This window comes from Lissotriton vulgaris, chromosome 6 (genome assembly GCF_964263255.1).
Source record: "Lissotriton vulgaris chromosome 6, aLisVul1.2, whole genome shotgun sequence".
Lineage (NCBI taxonomy): Eukaryota > Metazoa > Chordata > Amphibia > Caudata > Salamandridae > Lissotriton > Lissotriton vulgaris.
The window spans coordinates 1865461916-1865482818 of record NC_141694.1 but is presented as its reverse complement, the minus strand read 5'-3'; the positions used below and the strand labels follow the sequence as shown (position 1 = coordinate 1865482818).

General features: G+C 44.6%; 1 protein-coding gene across 5 annotated transcripts in view; it reads left to right on the top strand.

Moving 5' to 3' along the window:
* The window catches only part of LOC147709688 (uncharacterized), a 180222-nt gene that overhangs the window by 109860 nt on the left and 49459 nt on the right, over positions 1-20903 (top strand). For 4 of the 5 annotated variants that reach the window (XM_086928203.1, XM_086928202.1, XM_086928199.1 and 1 more), the window contains one exon: positions 12872-13015. The exons of the other annotated variant lie outside the window; for it this stretch is intronic. In XM_086928203.1, the coding sequence (XP_086784329.1) occupies positions 12872-13015 (144 nt within the window). The remainder of the gene's footprint in view (positions 1-12871; positions 13016-20903) is intronic. 5 annotated transcript variants of the gene reach the window in all.

Below are 20903 nucleotides of genomic sequence, written 5' to 3'. Positions count from 1 at the left end.
TCTCTGGCTTTGACTCGGAAATCGCCCCCACTGGATCTTAGTACAACATAGTACAAGCATATTTGAAATGCTGTTCATGAACAAATACTGACAGCTGGGAGGACATCTTATTTAACTTGTTGAAAACCATCATCTATCAGAGAACTGTCCACCGTAAGCACATAGGGCCTTATTTATGAGGCCGTGCGTCACTTTTACGCCGCCGCTGCGTCTCTTTTTGTGACGCACCAGCAGCGTAAAAAATGTGCCTTGTTGCAACATATTTACGAAGTGACGCATCTGGGCAGATGCGTCACTTTGTAAACCCTTGCCCCACATTATACCTGCGCAAGGTATAATGTATGCAGGGTGGGCGTTCTGACGCAAGAAAGGGTCATAGAACTGACGCAGTGAAATCTATAAGATTTCACTGCGCCACTTCTAGGATGCAAATGCGTCAATATCTTACGCCTGCCTCACAGCAGGGGTAAAAAACTGACGCAGGCCCTTTCACATGGGGCTTGTCCCATGGGAGAGGACACATTGCTGGAGTTGCGTTACTTTTGTGACACACTCCAGCAATGCGTCACTTTTGCGCTTACAGATCCGTCAGAAATACTGACGTATCTGTAACTCCTTGCGACATGATACGTCATACAGTAAATATGACGCATCAATCATGTCGCAAGGAGGGCGCACTGAGAAGTGACGCATCACTGTTTTCACGCAGCGATGCGTCACTTCTCATAAATGAGGCCCATAGTCTTCACTTTGCTGTTAACTCGGATATTTGGATCAACTTCACAAGGGAACAAGAACCCTGGCTGGCCTGCTCATCTTTTGGACCCATTTCACAGGGGAACAAATGCTACAGCTCGAATTCTAATAGGGCCAGAGACATGCAGCCAGGGCCTGGGGTGTCACAGTGGGGGAGGTTAGCGCAGTGAGGAGCCAAAGCACAATATACATAGCACCAGAGATTAGAGGTCTAACACTTACTATTACTGAGAACTAGGTTCCAAATCAGACTTGCTTGCATCCACTCCCACATACGCCTAGAGTGTGGGATCTTTTGCGTGTGAATGACAGATGTCTGAAATCGCGCAGGGATGAAGTCTCTGATGCCCGAAACCGTGACAATGATCACATCACAGGCCTACAGATTGCATACCACCACAGACCACAATGGCAATGAAGGGCTTACAACCGAAAGCCCTGTGACCTGCGTCACATTGTAGAAAGTTGATTTACTGCCTGTTGCTTTCTAGCTGAGCATAGCTTGAAAGAGTGCCTTTTTTACAAGGCGGTGTTAAGCCATAGTAAGTGGCTTAATGCCGCCTTGTAAAGCAGTCGAGTCCCTTATCGCCACAGGAATGTCAAAAAAGTGACGTTCCTGTGCTGATAGGGGCTAGTAAATATGCCCCTGTTTTCTTTGTTTTTGAGGAACTGGAACTGTGGCTTGTTTTCCATCAATAAATCACTTTCATTGAGAAGTCATTGGCCTCCAACCATGTCTTTTGTTCTGAATAGTGACTCCAGTGAGGATGATGCAGCTCAATAGAATAGCAATTTTAACAACATTTAGAATTCATTTATCTTGGCTGCTCCAGAGTCAAACCTCGTGAAATAGTTAAGTTCCTACTGGAGCAGATATACAGTAGTCAGGTTTTCATAGTCTGTTGCTTTTTATTTTACACCAAACTTTATTGCCGGGTTTTACCAGACATCGCAGACACCTAGCTCTGGCCTCAGCCACATAAGGGATGTTGAATCTCCCAATCCATTGAGGCAGTCTGAGGGGAATGAATAACCGTGGTAGGTTTGCTTATTCTGAATCCAATGAAGAGGAAGATGCATTAACTTTCGGCATTGAGTGGGGCTTCCACTCCTCTCAACTAATTAACTAATTAACCAATTTAGGGAAATTCACCTTCAAAGTCAAAAATCGCATGCTTTTTGTTTGGAAATCTCAGAAAAACAGATTGATCCCAGTCTTTCCACCCTTCAACACCAGCAACCTTATTATTTTGTGAAAAGTTAAAGTGTCAGGTCATGGAGTAGCATATTGAGCATAAAAATCATCATGCAGTTCCAATCGCAGTTTAGCGGTGATGGTGGAGATCACCCAATGGTAAAAAAATGCCTCTGGATTCAACTTAATTTTGAATAAAATATTTTATAGGGTTGCCAATAAGTTTTGCGTAATTTGACAAATCCCCACTTTTTTTGCCGAGTTTGTAAATGGACAGGTACAGGGAGATCTGTTAAAGGGGGGGTTGAAAAATACATATTCTGTAATTTGTTTAGAACACAATATTGCAAAAACCGCTGAACAGAATGTCACCATATTTGGCAGAAAGCTAGATCTTGGTCCAGAAAGAATGCTTGGTTTGATTGGTTAAAATACGGTCAGTAATTTTTGAGAAATTAAGGTTCATATAGTATAGATATCTGGATAGTTGGTGAGCAGATATGCTCGAAGTATCCAATTTGAAGCAGATTAGTGAATCCTGATTGGTTGTTGACAACTTGAACATTGTGTTTTGGTAGCTTATAGGAGGCTTAGGGATTTGGTCCCTTTGTCCTGAAAAAGAATTGAAAATACAATCATGAGGGCAGAGTGAGCACAACAGGCCCCTTAGGGGCGTCCTGAGGGAAACATGATTCTGGGAAATGGACCCCATTTGAATGCACTGTAGTGAATAGCAACCTTTAAGGATTGCAAAAAGGAGCACAAACTGCAGTGACACACTCGTCCCCTCAAGAAAGCCGCAGGACAACATATCAAGAAAGCAAGCTGATTCACCCCTGCACTCCAAGAATCCAAACGCTCCTGCTGATGGCTTGAAGAGACATGAAGGAACAACATAACCTCAGAAACACACACCGTCTACAGAGCAGCCACCACAGCACACCACCAACTCACCAAATCCACAAAGAGGAAATCCCATCAGCAATGAATTTGCCAAACCATGCAGCAAAACAAATGACGCCCCACCTTCCCAAGTCCTCCGCCACAGAATATGCAACTATTTTTCACCTCAAGATTAAGATGATCTATGACAACTTCGATAACCAAGACCTCTGCACCACTCCAGCTCCCCCTCCTAGCGACGCCACCCAGCAGACCCTGCTCACTTGGACACCACTTACAACAAAAGACACCTTGAAGACCATGAAGAGCATCCACTCTAGAGCAACCTCAGACTCCTGCCCACCCCACATCTTTCACAATACGCTGGACAATCAACTGCTCCCTTGAAACCATCACATTTCCCAATGACTGGAAACATGCCGAAGTCAATACCTCCTCAAGAAACCCTCCACAGACCCGACAGACCTCAAAAACCTCAAGCTCATCTCTCTGCTTCGATTCACAGCAAACTTCATAGAAGCTAACAACATCCTGGACATCTCCCTATCCGGATTCCGCAGCAGCCACAACACCGAGACAACCCTACTCGTTGCCACAGATGACATTCGCTCCCTCCTTGACCGGGGTCACACATGAAATGCTAACATCACACTAGACTCGTTGCTCACAATAATTCTCAAGATCAACCCTGTATCCTTGGCCTGCTTCAACACACTCTCATCAGTAGTAGACTGGACTACAGCAGCACTCTTTATGCCAGAATCAGCAAAAAACTGCATCGCAAACTCCAGACCGTCCAGAACGCCGCAGCCAGACTGATCCTAGACATCCCCCATCACAGCCACATCACCGAACACCTCTGTGATCTCCACTGGCTACCTGTGGATAGAAGAATAACCTTCAAACTCCTCACTCACGCATACACGGCCATCCACAACACCAGACAAACATACCTAAACAACCACCTCTCCTTCCTCGTACCCACAAGACACCTTCAATCATCTGACCTCTCTCTAGCCACCGCTCTACCCATCTACAAAACTAGAACGGGAGGAGAGTCCTTCTACCTCGCAGCAAGGCCTGAAACGACCTCCACCTTTGGCACACCCCCACATTGCTCAAATTCAGAAAGGACCTCAAGAACTGGCTCTTTGGATGACCCAAGCAATCAAACGAGAAGCCCCCTCCCCCACAGCACCTAGAGATCCTTGCCGGTGAGTAGTTGAGCTTTACCAACCCTAATTGATTAATTGACTGCATGCCATTCCACTCTACACGATTACACTGCATGCACCTTCACTGTACAACACTCCACTCTATGCTATTCCACTCTATGCCACACCACTGTATGCCTCTTCAGTCTATGCCACTCAAATCTACAGTATTCCACTGTACACCCCTCTACAGAACACCAATACACTCCACACCACTCTACTCTAAATTACTCCACTCTATGTCATTACACTCTATGTCCCTCTACTCGATGGCATTACACTTTATGCCCCTCCATTCTGTGCAACTGCACTCCACGCTAGTCCACTCTACACTACCCTAATCTGCACTATTCCACTGTAAGCAACTACTCTTGCCACAATGCTCTACACTGTTCGACAATATGTGACTCCACTCTAAGCTCCTCCACTGTATGCCACTCCACTTTATGCTATTCCACTCTACGCCACTATACTCTTTGACCCTCCACTGTATGACACTCCACTGTATACTATTCAACTCTATACCACTGCACTCTATGGCACTCAATTCTATGCTGTTGTGCTTTATGCTACTACACTGTACCTCCCTCCATTTAACGACACCCTACTCCACCGCAATGCACTCTATGCTACTCCACTGTATGCTCTTACACTTTACCACACTGCACTCTACACTACTCCACTCTACTGCATGCTATTCTATTTTATGCCAGTCCAGTCTACTTCACTCTACGTTATTCCACTCTAAGCCAACCAACTATACACTACTCCACTTTATGCCACTCCCCTGTACCCAACTCCACCCTGCGCTATTCCACTGTATGCAACCACACTTTCCGCCACTTAATTCTACTCTATTCAACACATGCCATTCCACTCTACTGGACTCCACTGTATGCCACTCCACTATGCGTGATTCCACTGTACGCTACCCCACTATGCCACTCTGGATTCTACACTACTCTACTGTACACTATTCCAATCTATGACACTTTAGTGTACGCCACTTCACTGTACGTCACTCCACTCAACACTACTCCACTGTATGCTATTTGAGCGTATGCTACTGTAGTTTATTGTATTCCACTGTATGCCACTCCACTCTACACCCCTCCCCTCTACTCCATTCCACTGTATGCCACTCTGCACTACCCCACTATTCTCTATGCCACTCAACTCTGTGCCACTTCACTGTACCCATTCCTGTGTATGTCACTCCCCTTAATGTTATTCCAGAGTATGCAACTCAACTGTGCCCCACTCCAGTCAATGCCACTCTACAGTACACTATTCCAATCTACAGCAATGTACTCTATGGCACCAAAGTGTATGGTATTCTACTCTATGCCACTCCATTGTACGCCACTCCACTCCACTGTACGCTATTGCATGTATGCCACTACACTCTACATCACTACACTATATGCTAATTCATTCTACCCCACTCCTCTTTACCCAACTTCTTTCCATGCCACTCCACTATGCTTTACTCAACAACAATATTCTCCATCAACAACTATCTATTCCCCTCCAGTGTACTTCACTAGACTCCGCTGTATAACACTACACTGTGCAACAATTTACTATGCTCAATGTCACTGTACAACACTATATTCTACTCTACAGCACTCTATGTATCTCCCGCTAGGCCACCCCACAGTTAATATACTCTACCAGACACTACTCCACTGTACTTCACTACTCTACTTACAGCACTCCATTGTACACTACTCCATGTAACTCAACTGTACGACAGCCTATCCCACTCTCCTGTACTGTATTGCAATTTTCTGTACTCCAAGCCACTTCACTGTGCAATACTTTAATCCACTCTGTGCCACTTTACTGTACTCCACTCTACAACACTTTCTGACACTCTACAACACAGCAGTCCAGTCCTCTGTTACACACACCACACCACTTAACAACACTTTACTCCACTGTATAGTACGCCAGTCCATTCTACTTGATTCCAAGCCACTGTACACTAGAAAATGATCACTCTGCTCCACTGGACTAGACTACACTCTAGTCCAGTGATCAACACTTTATTCTACTGTATAGCAATGTTTAACACTCCACTCCGCTCTGCATCCAACTGCTGAGGTCGCTCCCACCACGCTCCTCCAAGCCTCCTGTGGTATCGTTGCTTCACCCACGCTTGTGCCTACGCTTGCCTGCACATTGAATTGCAGCCTCACGCTAGCGCTATTGTGCCTGCGCCTAATTAGTCGAATTTTAATGTAACGCTAGCGCTACTGTGCCTACGCTTAATTAGGTGGATCTGAGTCTAACGCTAGCGCTATTGTAATTCATTTGCATTGTTGTTGTGTGCTAGGACTTTATCCTCGTTCGGTGCACTTGTTACTTATTTGCTGGCTTGGCTGTTTGCTGTACTGACTAGACCGGCGACCCTGCCCACCCCAGCCCCGTCGTCCTCACTTCCGCTTTGCCTGCCATCTTGTTGTTGTTTTGTCCCTGCCTGCAGCTCCACCCCGCATCCCGCCTCCCAGCTGACCACCCCTCCCACAACAGAGTAGAGTATCGTTTCGCCCAGGGAAGCGCTGTGACCGCTCTGCATCCAACTGCTGAGGTCGCTCCCACCACGCTCCTCCAAGCCTCCTGTGGTATCGTTGCTTCACCCACGCTTGTGCCTACGCTTGCCTGCACTTTGAATTGCAGCCTCACGCTAGCGCTATTGTGCCTGCGCCTAATTAGTCGAATTTTAATGTAACGCTAGCGCTACTGTGCCTACGCTTAATTAGGTGGATCTGAGTCTAACGCTAGCGCTATTGTAATTAATTTGCATTGTTGTTGTGTGCTAGGACTTTATCCTCGTTCGGTGCACTTGTTACTTATTTGCTGGCTTGGCTGTTTGCTGTACTGACTAGACCGGCGACCCTGCCCACCCCAGCCCCGTCGTCCTCACTTCCGCTTTGCCTGCCATCTTGTTGTTGTTGTTTTGTCCCTGCCTGCAGCTCCACCCCGCATCCCGCCTCCCAGCTGACCACCCCTCGCCCCTCCCCCTCCTCTAACTACTTATGGTAGATCTTCTAACGCGCAGCGTCCACGTGCAGCGACCGCGCCCCATTCGCGCCGAAGGTGCGCCAAAGGTAAGCCCGTCTCCGCCCGTCCGCGCCTGGCCCGCGCCCAGCGCCAGAGCCCCTGGTCCTCGTACTGTCCACCCCTACCGCATTACTTATGATGCCACCACCCTCCTAGCCCTCAACTCCGGCCGTTCCCTCAACTGCGTCCAAGCCGCCCCTGGACACACCCATGGAACCTTTTCCTGCAACTCCTGCAAGTTCGACGGCACCAAGAACAACTCCTCATCTACGATCACACAACAGATATCCGACCCCAACCACCTACAATGCATCCTGCTCAACCCCAGATCGGTCCACAGGCACGCCATTGACCTCTGGAATCTACTAGACACCATCTCTCCGGACGTCGCCTTCCTAACAGAAACATGGATGAACGCCTCATCAGCTCCAGACATCACCATTGCCATCCCGGAAGACTATAAGATCATACGCAAGGACCGTACCGGCCACACAGGAGGAGGTATCGCTATCGTCCATAAGAAATCCATCCGCATCTCAACCAGCTCAGACGACAATCTTGCCAACTCTGAACACCTTCACTTCCAGATCCACATCGACCCCAAAACCACACTCAGAGGCACCCTCCTTTACAGGCCACCAGGACCCCGCGCACAGTTTAGTGAAAACATCACGGACTTCATCACTCCACACGCGCTCCGCTCCAAGGATTACATCCTTTTGGGAGACCTCAACTTTCACCTTGAAAAGAACAACGACCGCAACACCACCACCCTTTTGGACAACCTCGCCAACCTCGGACTTAAACAACTTGTCACCACCTCCACCCACATCGCAGGTCACACACTCGACCCTATCTTCACCTCCAGCAAACATGTCTCCTTCAGCCACACCACAGCTCTCCTCTGGACTGACCACAGCTGCGTTCACTTTACCTACAACAAGCCCACTTCCAACAACCACCCCCAACCCACTCTGCAAAGAAACTGGAACAAAATCACCATCGACCAGATCTCCTCATCGCTTCTTCAAAACCCCCCAGCTCACTCCTCAAACCCAGACCAAGCAGCCACCAACCTCACCCAATGGTTATCCAACAGCGCCGACATCTTAGCACCACTGAAAAAACGACAAATCAAACTAGGCAGCAAGAAGGCCTCCTGGTTCAATGGTGATCTTAAGAAATCCAAGAAACTCTGCCGCTCCCTTGAAAAGGCCTGGAAAAAAGACCCAACCACCAGCACCAAGGACGCCTTCAAAAACGCCACCCGCATACACCACCAACTGATCCGGAATGCCGAGAAAGCCGCTTTCAAGAACCGACTCGATAACAACGTCCACAACAGCAAGGAATTATTCAACATCGTCAAGGAATTTACCAACCCCTCGGCCAACTCCAATGACATCACCCCCTCTCAAGCCCTCTGCGACTCCCTTGCCTCATTCTTCCACAACAAAATTGCAGACATCCACAACAGCTTCCACAACCGACCCGATGACCTACCCACCCAACCCCCTGCAGGACCCCCACACCCCCTGAACATCCTCAATAACTGGAAGCCAATCTCCACTGAGGACACCATCCGTCTGATGAACTCTATCCACTCAGGATCCCCCACTGACCCATGCCCTCACCACATCTTCAACAAAGCAGACTCCATTATAGCACCGCACCTCCGAGACATCATCAACTGCTCCCTCAACTCCGCAACCTTCCCGGAAAGCTGGAAACATGCCGAACTCAGCGCCCTCCTGAAGAAACCCACAGCTGACCCCACCGAACTTAAAAACTACCGCCTTATCTCCCTCCTTCCATTCCCGGCCAAAGTCATCGAGAAAGCGGTCAACAACCAGCTCGCTGCATTCCTCGAAACCAACAAATCCCTCGACTCCTCACAATCCGGCTTCCGAGCCAAGCACAGCACTGAAACCGCCCTCATCGCAGCAACAGACGACATTCGAACTCTACTGGACAATGGAGACACAGTCACCCTCATCCTCCTCGACCTCTCCGCAGCCTTCGACACGGTCTGTCATAGCACCCTTTTACAACGCCTCAGAAACGTCAGAATCCATGGAAAAGCACTGGAATGGATCACCTCGTTCCTCACCGGAAGAACCCAGAGAGTCCGCCTCCCACCATTCAAGTCAGAGGCCACTGAAGTCATCTGCGGCGTACCCCAAGGGTCCTCACTCAGCCCCACCCTATTCAACGTATACATGAGCCCCCTCGCGGCCATCGCACGCCAACACAACCTCAACATCATCTCCTACGCCGACGACACTCAACTGATCCTATCACTCACCAAAGATCCGAACACGGCCAAAACCAACCTGCATGAAGGAATGAAAGAAGTAGCCGAATGGATGAAGCACAGCCGTCTGAAACTGAACTCAGACAAAACAGAAGTCCTCATCCTAGGCACCTCCCCCTCTGCCTGGGATGACTCTTGGTGGCCAGAGGCCCTTGGAAAAGCACCTATCCCGACGGACCACGCACGCAACCTGGGCGTCATCCTGGATTCCTCACTCTCGATGAACAGACAAGTCAACGCCGTTTCTTCATCTTGCTTCAACATTCTTCGCATGCTCAAAAAAACATTTCGCTGGATCCCCACCGAAACTAGAAAAACAGTCACTCACGCTCTGGTCACGAGCCGACTGGACTACGGAAACACCCTCTACGCCGGTACCACTGCAAAAATCCAGAAAAAACTCCAACGCATCCAGAACGCTTCAGCCAGACTCATATTAGACATACCGCGTAAAGAACACATCTCTGGCCACCTGAAAAACCTCCACTGGCTCCCCGTCAATAAGAGGATTACTTTCCGGCTCCTAACCCACGCACACAAAGCACTCTACGAAATCGGACCCGAATGCCTCAACACACGACTGTCCTTCTACACCCCCTCCCGCCAGCTACGATCCTCCAACCTAGCCCTTGCCACTGTACCTCGCATCAACAAAACCACCATGGGAGGTAGATCCTTCTCCTACCTGGCAGCTAAAACCTGGAACTCACTTCCCACTCATCTTCGCCTTACTCAGAACCACCTAGCATTCAGAAAGCAACTTAAAACGTGGATATTTGACAAATAATTCCCCACCCTTCCTCAAGTGCCTTGAGACCCTCTGGGTATGTAGCGCGCTATACAAATTTATTGACTTGACTTGACTTGACTCTACACCATCCTACTACACTCGACTCTATGCACCTCCACTCTATACAAGACACTAATACACTCTGTGCGACTATAACAACACTGTACTCTACTACATGCCCTTCCACTACACTCTACACCCCTCTGCTTCACTCTATGTCCTGTCACTCCTGTAGAGAATATTCTACTCCACATGTGCGAAACATCTCAACAATCTACAACACAACACTTCACTGTACTGTAGAAGAACTCACTCCAATTTCTAAGAATTTTTTCAACTCAACACTATGCCTGTCCACTCCAGTGCACTTCACACCACTGTTATGTACAACATTCCACTAGACTATATAATAATTTACTCCACCTTTTGCTATGCCAATTGGCTCTACTCCTGTCCATTCTACTCAACACTGCAGTACTCCACTCTACTCTACACCACTCCACTCTACCCCACTGCAATCTACCTCATTCCACTGTACAACACTCCACTGCAAGTGCAGTGTGCGCTATTCCATTGTATGCCTATCCACTGTACCACATTCAACTCTACTCCACTCTACTCCAATCTATGACACTATACTCTACAACAGTACACTTTACGGCAAACACTCTTCTCCACTCTACTGTGCTACACTCCACTTAATTACGCTCCATTAGTTGATAGCAAACTCTACCATTTATAACCTTGTTTTATTTAAAATAAAAAAAATATTGAAACTCAATAAAAAAATGAAAGGTTACACCATTATTATATTCAGGAAAACCTTATTTATTCTTTCCATACATACCACACTTAAAATACACAAACATTTAGAAATTCTTCAGTCATAGTTATACCTTAAATTTATAACTTAGCCACCACCTTTAAAATAATATAGCCTGATTTATTCTTTATCTACAAAAAAAGGTTAAGAACACAAAAATTAAAGTTAATAAATTATACTTATTCATTTAAGTTATAATTTACGCAAAGCGTTCAAATAAATTGCCCAGCACTATCCACAGTGTCTTTAACTCGGTAGCGACACTACATAACTTGTTCCTACTCCATGCACTACTTACACCGTTTTATAATATTTCCCTTATACCATGTAAAATAATATTATTTCCAAGAACACTAATGACAACACAAATCAACTCTTTTGTGAGGACACATAGCATGGTAGATTGGAGAGTTATAGTTAATGTACTATGGCTATCGAGTTGTATACACTGTGAATTGAGGTTCGCAAGTTATAATAATTTGAATGTGTTGTGTAAATTGCAAATCAGAAAGAAAATCGGATCTCCTTGCCTTGAACTCATGCCCCCAAGACGTGACTCCAAGTGTCATTTGTCTAACCTCCTGTTTGAGCGACAGAGACACACCAAGCTTCCAGAGGCCTGCCCTGCAGCTGCCCAGCTAACCAGCAATAATTAGATTTAGCAGGATCAGCCCAGCTGCTGGCCTCTGCCTAAGTGAGTCCTGATTCCTAAGAGGTGGCCCTCAGGTCCTGAAACCTTGGTTGGAGTCAGAGTGTAGTCCTCTGACTCAAGGAGAAGATACAGAGGTTCCCAACTCCTTGCAAACAAGTTTCTGCTGAACAACGACCATCTATGATGGCCAACAGCATGAAGCTCCAGCAAAACCTGCACTTTGTGCCGACTGCGATCACCTGCGATGACCGCCAATGCTAAGTTGCAGTGAGACTTGCTCTTCATGCTGACAGCATCAGCCCGCTATGACCACTAACATGAAGCTCCAGCTACTACCGGCTCTTCACGCCAAACCAGCAACTGTCCGTGACACCCAACTTGCTTCTCATGCTGACAATGACCTCTTTGCGCCCCCCCATGTGAACAACAGCTGCTCATGAGGACTTGAGAAGGTAACTCTTCAGATGGATGAACCTGGTCCATCCTTCCGCCCCTGCTTCATTGTGGCTGGAAGGAACGTATGACTTTCCCTTGGTCCAGCATAGTCAGATAACCCTGAGTGACTCTGTGTGTATCTCTAGCTATTTTTACCTACAATTTTAAAAAACACATATTTCCAGCTGTATTAATTGGATTTTTGTTGTTTTGATTACATTTTATTTATTACATTTTATCCTATTCTTTAATTGGTTTGGGATTTGTCTAGTGTGTTTTCATTATAGTACTGTTAAAGTGATAAAAGAAGTACTTTATACATTGCCTCTAAATTAATTCTAAATGCTTTTGTGCCAGACTAACAGATGATTAAGCACAGGTATATTTAGATACACTTGTGGTTCACCCTGACAAGGATACTATTTATTATTTGAGTGGGGCTTCCACTCCTCTCAACTAATTAACTAATTAACCAACTTCTTACACATAATATGTTGTAATCTGCTCCTTTCATAATCAAGTGCACGCTTCTGTTTTTGTTACCTCTCAAACCATTATAAACTGTTTAAATCCCTTTGTATTTTGAAAGGCACTTTGATTACTTGACTTGTTCATCAACTGTGATGGATTTATAACATTCTGCTCTACCCAGCTGCCAATCAGATTTTGGAAGTGTGCCTGAAAAATAATAATGTAAATTAAAAAACATACTTTTTTTCTCAGTTACAGTGAAAACAGGAATATGCCCACCACCACCAGCCGAGTGTGAGCTCCAACTGCCTGCGCAGCAGTGCGAAGATGACCGTGATTGTCCAGGCAGAAAGAAGTGCTGTTCCCAGTGTGGGATAAGGTGCACCAATCCTTCAGGTGTGGTTTGGTCGACATTTTGTAAGGATGGAGTAATGTTGGGGTTTGGTAAAAGAATTACTCATTCGAAAGTTTTCGAAAGCTTGACCGTGGGAGAGAGCGGTTTCATGATAAGGGTTCAGAAATAGTGTGCCTAAATTTCGAGATCATAGCTGAAGTCCCAGGTCAGGCACAGGATTTGAAGAATGTTAACCCACTTGCAGCTCATGGGACTGAGTTGAGTCTAATTTCCTGGCTGTCATGGCTAGAGTGAGCACTTATTCAGGACTTTTAGAGTAACTCCAACATCCACCAGAGCGAAAGGGTCTGAATATTATGATCTTGGTCTGCTTAGCAACCATAACAGGATTAGATGAGAACAAAGCGTCCCCAAGGCAGTAGTGCTGTCTCTTCCTACTGTCTTTTTGTTTATATTTGTAGCATTTTGAAGACAATCTAATCAGAGAATCCAGTTCCAGTGCGATGGACAAAGTGTTCCTTCGGTGTTACACCACCTCCGGACCCTGACTTATTACTCCCCCATGAGATACGCTGTTCCTAGATCCAAGGGTTTTCTACAGCTCTCCTGAGATACAAAGGTTTACTACAGCACTCCCTAGATTGAAGAGCATACATCAGCTGTTTGGAGATACAAAGGCTCACTACAGCTCACCCTAGATCCAAGAGCTTACTACAACCCTCCCTAGATCCAAGAGCTTACTACGGCTCTCCCTAGATCAAAGAGTTTACTAAAATCTCCCCCTAGATCCAAGAGCTTACTTGCACTAGATCCAGGGGCTTACAACAGCTGTTCCTAGATCCAAGAGCTTACTACGGCTTTCCCAAGATGCAAGGGCTTACTACAGCTTTCCATATTAGCAAATTATAGATGGTAGTGGTGGTTTCATTTTCGCACCTCATGAGGAACAAGATATATACTGTGGGTATAGTGTAATTATCAATAGTAATATTATGGAGGATGATGCTATTTGGTTAAGAACCGCCTAATATCGGAGGTGTTATTTACAGATTGGGACTAGGACCCCACCTTTAAGTAATATTTATAGAATTGGAAGCCCAAGCACTCATGTAGTGTCACAAGAGTATGACAGTATGAGATCCAAACAGTAAGGATTTTTATTAATCCAGTTCGTTCACTTATGTATATTATATATATATATATATATATGTGTGTGTATATTTATGTATATCTAGATAGATGCGTCTTATTTTATACATTAATCAATTAGATCAGTTTTTAAGGGAATATTATGAAGGTGTGCTGAAGGTAGAACACAGAATGGTCCCTGTATGCTGTAAGCGGATGATTATGTTCTTATCTCCTGCACAAGTAGTGGCCTACAACTTTTATTTTGCCTTTTGCCGATTTTATGGAAAGTCTGGGCCTAAAGATCATTATTATAAATCATATACTATGATAATGGAACCTAGAAATAATTAAACTTAAACCTAGGCAATAAGGGATCATGTCATGGGAAAGGCAGATACATTTTCCTAATTAAGCATCTTGCTGGAGGAATAATTGTCCTGAGATCCCTTTTTGAAAGCACACACCCAATCTTTTAATTGTGTCTCTTCCAGTTTTGATACCTTCTCTAGGCATATACGCTATAGCCAAGTAAAGTCTGTAATACACTTTTATAATGTAAAGTGTGGTCCAACTGTATCCTTCGGAGCAGTGGTTTGGGAATCGCAAACTTCAGTTATTATTCAAGAGGCGGAAAATTAATTTTTCAGAAAACTGTTATGAATTGCGCAGCATGCACCTGCAGAAATAGTACATGATGAGATAGGTGCAGGCTTTATTGATGATTACATACATTTGGTTCCTATATTTTTATGGCTTTCGATATGGGTAAAAAATGAGTTGGAATTCAACGGATTGATTCTGAGAGATTGTCTGCAGGTGCAACATAGCCTGTCATACCTTGGTTAATTTATATAAAAACAACACTGACAAATTTGGATAAACCACATTTTTCTAATGATCCAGAGCTGATTTCTAAATCAGATATGCAGGGGTTATGAGAGCATTTAGGTACATACTAAGGGAATTAGAACCTTAGGTTCCCCGCATAAACATTTGTATACGCATTATGTTATGGTGAAATCTATGGGAAAAATTTAACTTTACCTCAAACTGGATATGGCAGTTATGCACTGAAGGTTTTTAACATACATTTTTTGAAAATTTTCCCTCAATTATTAGTAGGATGGCACAAGCCATCAGACCCCCCTCTTGTACACGTGATGCGTCCTCTGCACTAGACACTTTGCACATTGTTTTAATTTGCCCTATATGGGCCGACCTTCAACATAAATATATTTGTCTATTACGCGTGCCAGCTCTTGTATATTTGCAATTTTTAGATAATATTGAAATAGTTTGTTATTTATCTAGATTTTTTAGTAGGGGTGTATTTCGCTTATGTATGATTTAGTAAATTTGTTGATTGTTATGCTATATCATGAATTTATTTATGTGTTTACTGTATTTTTATGATTGCTGATGCTAATCGAAATACAGAACTAATGATGAACGATGATATATATATATATATATATATATATTTCACTGAAAAACACAGAGGTTACAGAGATGTTATTGTTACGAAATAGCACTATAAAAACCATAGAAATTCACTAAAAAGACCAAAGCTCACAGGGCCGTTATAGTTAGACTCACATTTCACTCTTACAAAACCATAGGAATTCAGCAGTTATACTTACCTGAGCTAATTATAACTTAAACCCCACAATGCACCGCTTATGACATCCCTAATGAAATCTTGAGGGACATCACTGATGACTTCTCAAGAGACTTCACTGATTAGTGACCGTTAGGTAACAAAGTTTGTATTGGGACAGCAGGGGAGTCTCAAGGCCTCCTTGTACCTGGCGTCTCCCTGCTTCCTGCGGGACCCAGCATTGTTTTCAGCTCCATGTGTCTGAAAGCATCTCATTTGTTTTCCTGCTAGCTTGACAGAGGACAGAGAAACAGGCACATGCTCCGCTTTCAGCAAGTGAGATCATTTCTCCACTCTCGCCTGCTGGAATCGGAGTGTTTGCTATGGCTTGTTAAGACCTGTTAAAGCTCTTGCCAGGCCACAGCAAACAGCTATGTCCTGGGTCTGGGCAGTTAGTGACATTGCAGGAGCCGTCCCTCGGGTGTGGCGTTCCCTATAGCCATATAAGAAGCTCCCCGAGGCGAAGGGCGCGCCTCCTCCATTGCAAATCTTTGCCCCGGGTAGGTGGTGGTCCCCAGGGATTTGTGACAGACCCCCTAGATTGCTTTATGTCATCCTGCGGAGTCCCCATGGTAGTGAGGAGGGCTGCATTCATTTCATATGACTTGCCCAGGGAGGTGGCAACTCCTGGGGAGCAGCAGACCTATTGCATATATATTTTGATAGTGCCCTGGGGAGGTGGCGGTCCCCAGAGCTGCGTCGGGCCGTGTAGGACCCCCACATTTATTAAGGAGGGTGGAGCTCCAGCACCCCCACATAAATTACATGTGGGAATGGCCCTGGAACCTTCCCCATCCAGGAGCCTATTACAAAAGAAGAGATGGAGCCCGCACATTTTGGTTTTTTAAATTTTGGCTGGCACCACTGCTCCAGCATGGCTCCCACCAATACGTTTTTGGGGACCCTGGGACAACCACAAGAGGTCAGGTGATTAGTGGATTCCTACCCTGTCCCTTCTCATTTCTTTTACTATATATATATATATATATATATATATTCACTGAAAAAACCATTGGTTATAGACCATATATAGTTAGGGATTAGCCTTTTCAAAACCTTATTTTACTCACACAAAACCATTGAAATTTCATATATAGTTAGTTCCACTAACTATATATCGCGCACCCACAATCCACTGCTGATGATGTCACATATTACATCATTCATGACATGGTTAGTGACATCACTGATGACATCACTGATGACATCTCAAATGACATCACTGATGACATCACTGATGACAACATCCAGTGACTGTATGTTTCTGTAAAGTTAAAATATGTCTTACATATTGAAGAATGAGTGGATGTATAAGTGTCTGGATGAAGGATTTAGTAGGTGCATGACTGACTGTATGAGTGAGTAATTAAATGTGTCTCACTGAGTGCATGGGTTAGTGACTAAACTGTTTTAATTTGTGCATCATTATATCTGTTGTCTACAAACTGCTGCATATGTTGATCAGTAGCTATATGAGTAACTGTATGGGTTATTCATTGGTTGTCCAAGTATTTGTATGGGAAACTGAGTGTGTGTGTATGGGTGGCTGGGAGGTGTGTGACTCTGTATATAGATGTGTGAGTAGTTGATTCACTATATGTATGGGTTCAAAAGTGCATGTGGAAACAGCTGTATGGGCGGTAGACTGTGCATGAGTGTATTAGTGAGTGAATGGATATCTCAGTGCTACATGTCAAAGTAAGTACATATGTAAAACACAGTACATGTGAGAGTTGACATATATAAATAACTGTGCATAAGAGCCAGTGAATGTGTGAGTGGCTGTATGGATCATTGTGAACATGTATCAGGGATTGTATAAGAGAGTAAAGTAAATATGTGTTAGTATATGTTTGAATAAGTAAGTTGTGTATAACTGTATAGTTGAGAAAATGGAGGTGTGATTGAGTTTTTGCATAACTGACTAGGTGTGTGAGTAACTCCATGGATGAGTGACAGTCTGTGACTGTCTGTTTACACTGATTGTATCTAAGGTTATATTAGAGTCTGAAGAGGTTCATGGTATTATCACATGAATGATATCATCAGTGATGTGATCAGTCATGTCAAATGAGATGTTATCAGTGATTTTATCAGTGATGTCATTTGAGATGTCATCAGTGATGTCATTTGAGATGTCATCAGTGATGTCATTTGAGATGTCATCAGTGATGTCATCAGTGATGTCACTAACCATGTCATGAATGATGTAATATGTGACATCATCAGCAGTGGATTGCGGGTGCGCGATATATAGTTAGTGGAACTAACTATATATGAAATTTCAATGGTTTTGTGTGAGTAAAATAAGGTTTTGAAAAGGCTAATCCCTAACTATATATGGTCTATAACCAATGGTTTTTTCAGTGAATTTTCAAGGTTTTGTAAATGCAAATTCCTAACTATATATGGCCTATAACCTATGGTTTTTTCAGTGAATTTCATTGGTTTTTTAATAGCAAATATCAAAAGCTGTAAAATGTCAAGTACGTGATAGGTAAAAACTTTTTCGTGTTTATGCACGCTGATGTGCTTTGAACGCTGCCCCCCTCCCCTCTTTTCTCTTAGTAGTACTCTCTCTTTGCAGATAGTGAAGAGTAGTTAATGCAGGCCTTTACCCCCGTTGTAATCCGTCGTGCCTGCTTGTCTCTCCATTTGATTGATTGTTATCCAAGCATTTACTGTTTTACAATTGATTCTCTTTGGTTCATTCTCTATTTACAAACAAGCACAAAGTCGCAATACTCTGTTTAGTCTTTGCAGATAGTGAAAAATCGTGAAAAATCGTGTAAAAAAATAAAAGTAATCGAGCAAAATCAGTAGGCCACTAATTGGATCTCTTTTTGACCTCGCTAAAATAGAAACATTAGGAACAACCCTTCATGAGAAATACAAAAATAGTGAGATGAACTGAGCTCCACACCATGAGGGCTGCAAGACAGCTCGGCTCCGTCACCCACCCCGCCCAAAATAACGACAAACCCTATGCAAATATTAAAAATATAGACAACACACCAGCAAAGTAACAGGGTAAAACATTTTATTAAATAACTATTTACATTACGTTGGTTTATGAGATGATGTCAGTAGTGGACCGATGTGTGAATAGGTCGGAAGCAGCACAAGACGCCAAGATCCGGATGGCAAGTCCTGGATGTTGGGTGCCATAGTTCAGAGTTCTGAGTTTGAGCCTTTTTCAATGCCTGTGCTTTGTTGTTTCCCCTCCATCAAAAACAAAAAAAAATATATAAAACTGTGCAAAAATACAAAAAAATCAAAAAATGTTTAGAAAAGCAGTGCTTGTAAGACTGTCTGAAGCTTCTTTCCACCTACTGCAGCTTCACTATTCTCAAAGTAAGTGAGGGTCGTTTGTGGACCTGACTGCATTTGAAAACAATGTTATATGGTACCTCCCTAAACCGCTTGACGGAGGCCCCCGAGGGGCGGTGTGATGGCACGGACTCGGAGAAGACGCTTGGCTCCGACCCCCTCCCCAAGTCTTATAGCACTGGTGTAGCCTGAGATCGCCCCCGACATAGGCGGCCGGCTCCCGGGGTCCGGCGGAACTTTTTGCCTTTTGATGACTCTTCTATTCTGGACTTTGTCCCACAATCCGTTTGACCTGAAGACACGCTGTAGTGGGGCGCCCCTTTACCGTTTTAGTTGCCATTCCGCCCGCTTTTGCTACACTGTGCCTCTTCCGCCATTCAGCTGTTTACCGCCCGCTCTTGCGACTACAGCGTCTCGCTCACCATGTAGTTGAGTTGCTCCCGCTCTTGCGGTGCAGCGATAGGCGACTGCCACTGGACTCTCAAAATGCCGGCCGGCTCTTCGGTTTTGGGCCTGGTCCACTAAAATGGCCCTGGGACACCTTGGAACTCGGACGCTTCCCTGATAGGGCTTGGGTCCCATTCTCGAAAGCGTCCCCTCAGCCGTGAAGATTCTACAAAAGTCTTGGGACCCCCGACTCCCGCAGGCTTCTGGTGGGGAGCGGCTGCCATGTCTGCTCGTGGAATGGCCACGACGGAGCTACGAGATGGTAGTGCTCTCATGCTGACGCCAGCTTTAGTCTGAAACATCCAGAAACACTGTAGACTACCAATTCGATCAGTTCCGGTAGCGCCCCAACATGACCCGGTAGAGAAGAACTTGCCCTCCCCTCTTTGACTGATGGTTCTTGTTGCCTGTCCCCTCTGTTGTCATTTAACAGAACTTTTTGGACTGCTGAAAGGGGTTGTGTTCCGAACGCTGGTTGGTGGAGACATTTTGACTATATTCTTGACCTACGTTGTCGCGTAATGCGTTATATGACACGCCGCGTTAGCGCACCCGGAAGTGATCCGGGGCGCGGCGCGCAGCGCGTAACGTAAGCATAACAGGTCATGTGACTTGTTAATAAACCTTTTCATTGGTTCATTTTACTTTTGTTATTTTAATGATGAAAAGCTTGGTCATATGACCTAAAAATTACGCTTTTTATTGGTTTCGAACATCATTTTTTTTTAAACATATATGTTATAATATTCCAGGCTAATGTACTTTCCCGGAAAATTTACAACTGTCCTGCAAGTAAAATATATTCCTTTTTCGAGAAAAAGGGCGTTTCTTCGTTCCATGACGGAGCCGTTGAGTAAAAGAGACTCGGCCTGCTGTCTTAGTCGCCGATACGCCTGATTATCAGATTCTTATCGATCACTTTATGTTGCAGGAGTGGAAAACACAACTGCCCTTGACCATTTATCTTTACTGCGTTCCTACATATTATACCTTTTATCCGTCATGTAATTGGACTGCTTTATTTCACTTGCCTTTTACTGATTCGAAAACAGTGACTAAAAGTAAAAACTTTACCAATGTAAATACTACTACCATGTTTTGTTTTAAAAACCTTTATTGTGAAAATGTCAGTATACAAATACGGGCCTATAACCACGTGGGCCGGCCACGGAGCAAACTGAAATCGTATATGATGAGGAGACATTTACATTATAGAGGAACGTAACGAGCGAGCCATTAGGTTGCAAGAACTAAGATGTCTAACAGTTGCGGAATCGGTGGACGTACATTTTGTAATTAAAATACGACAGGGCCACTTACAAAAAAGTTATCTAGATATACATTTGCGTGCAAGTACCATGGGT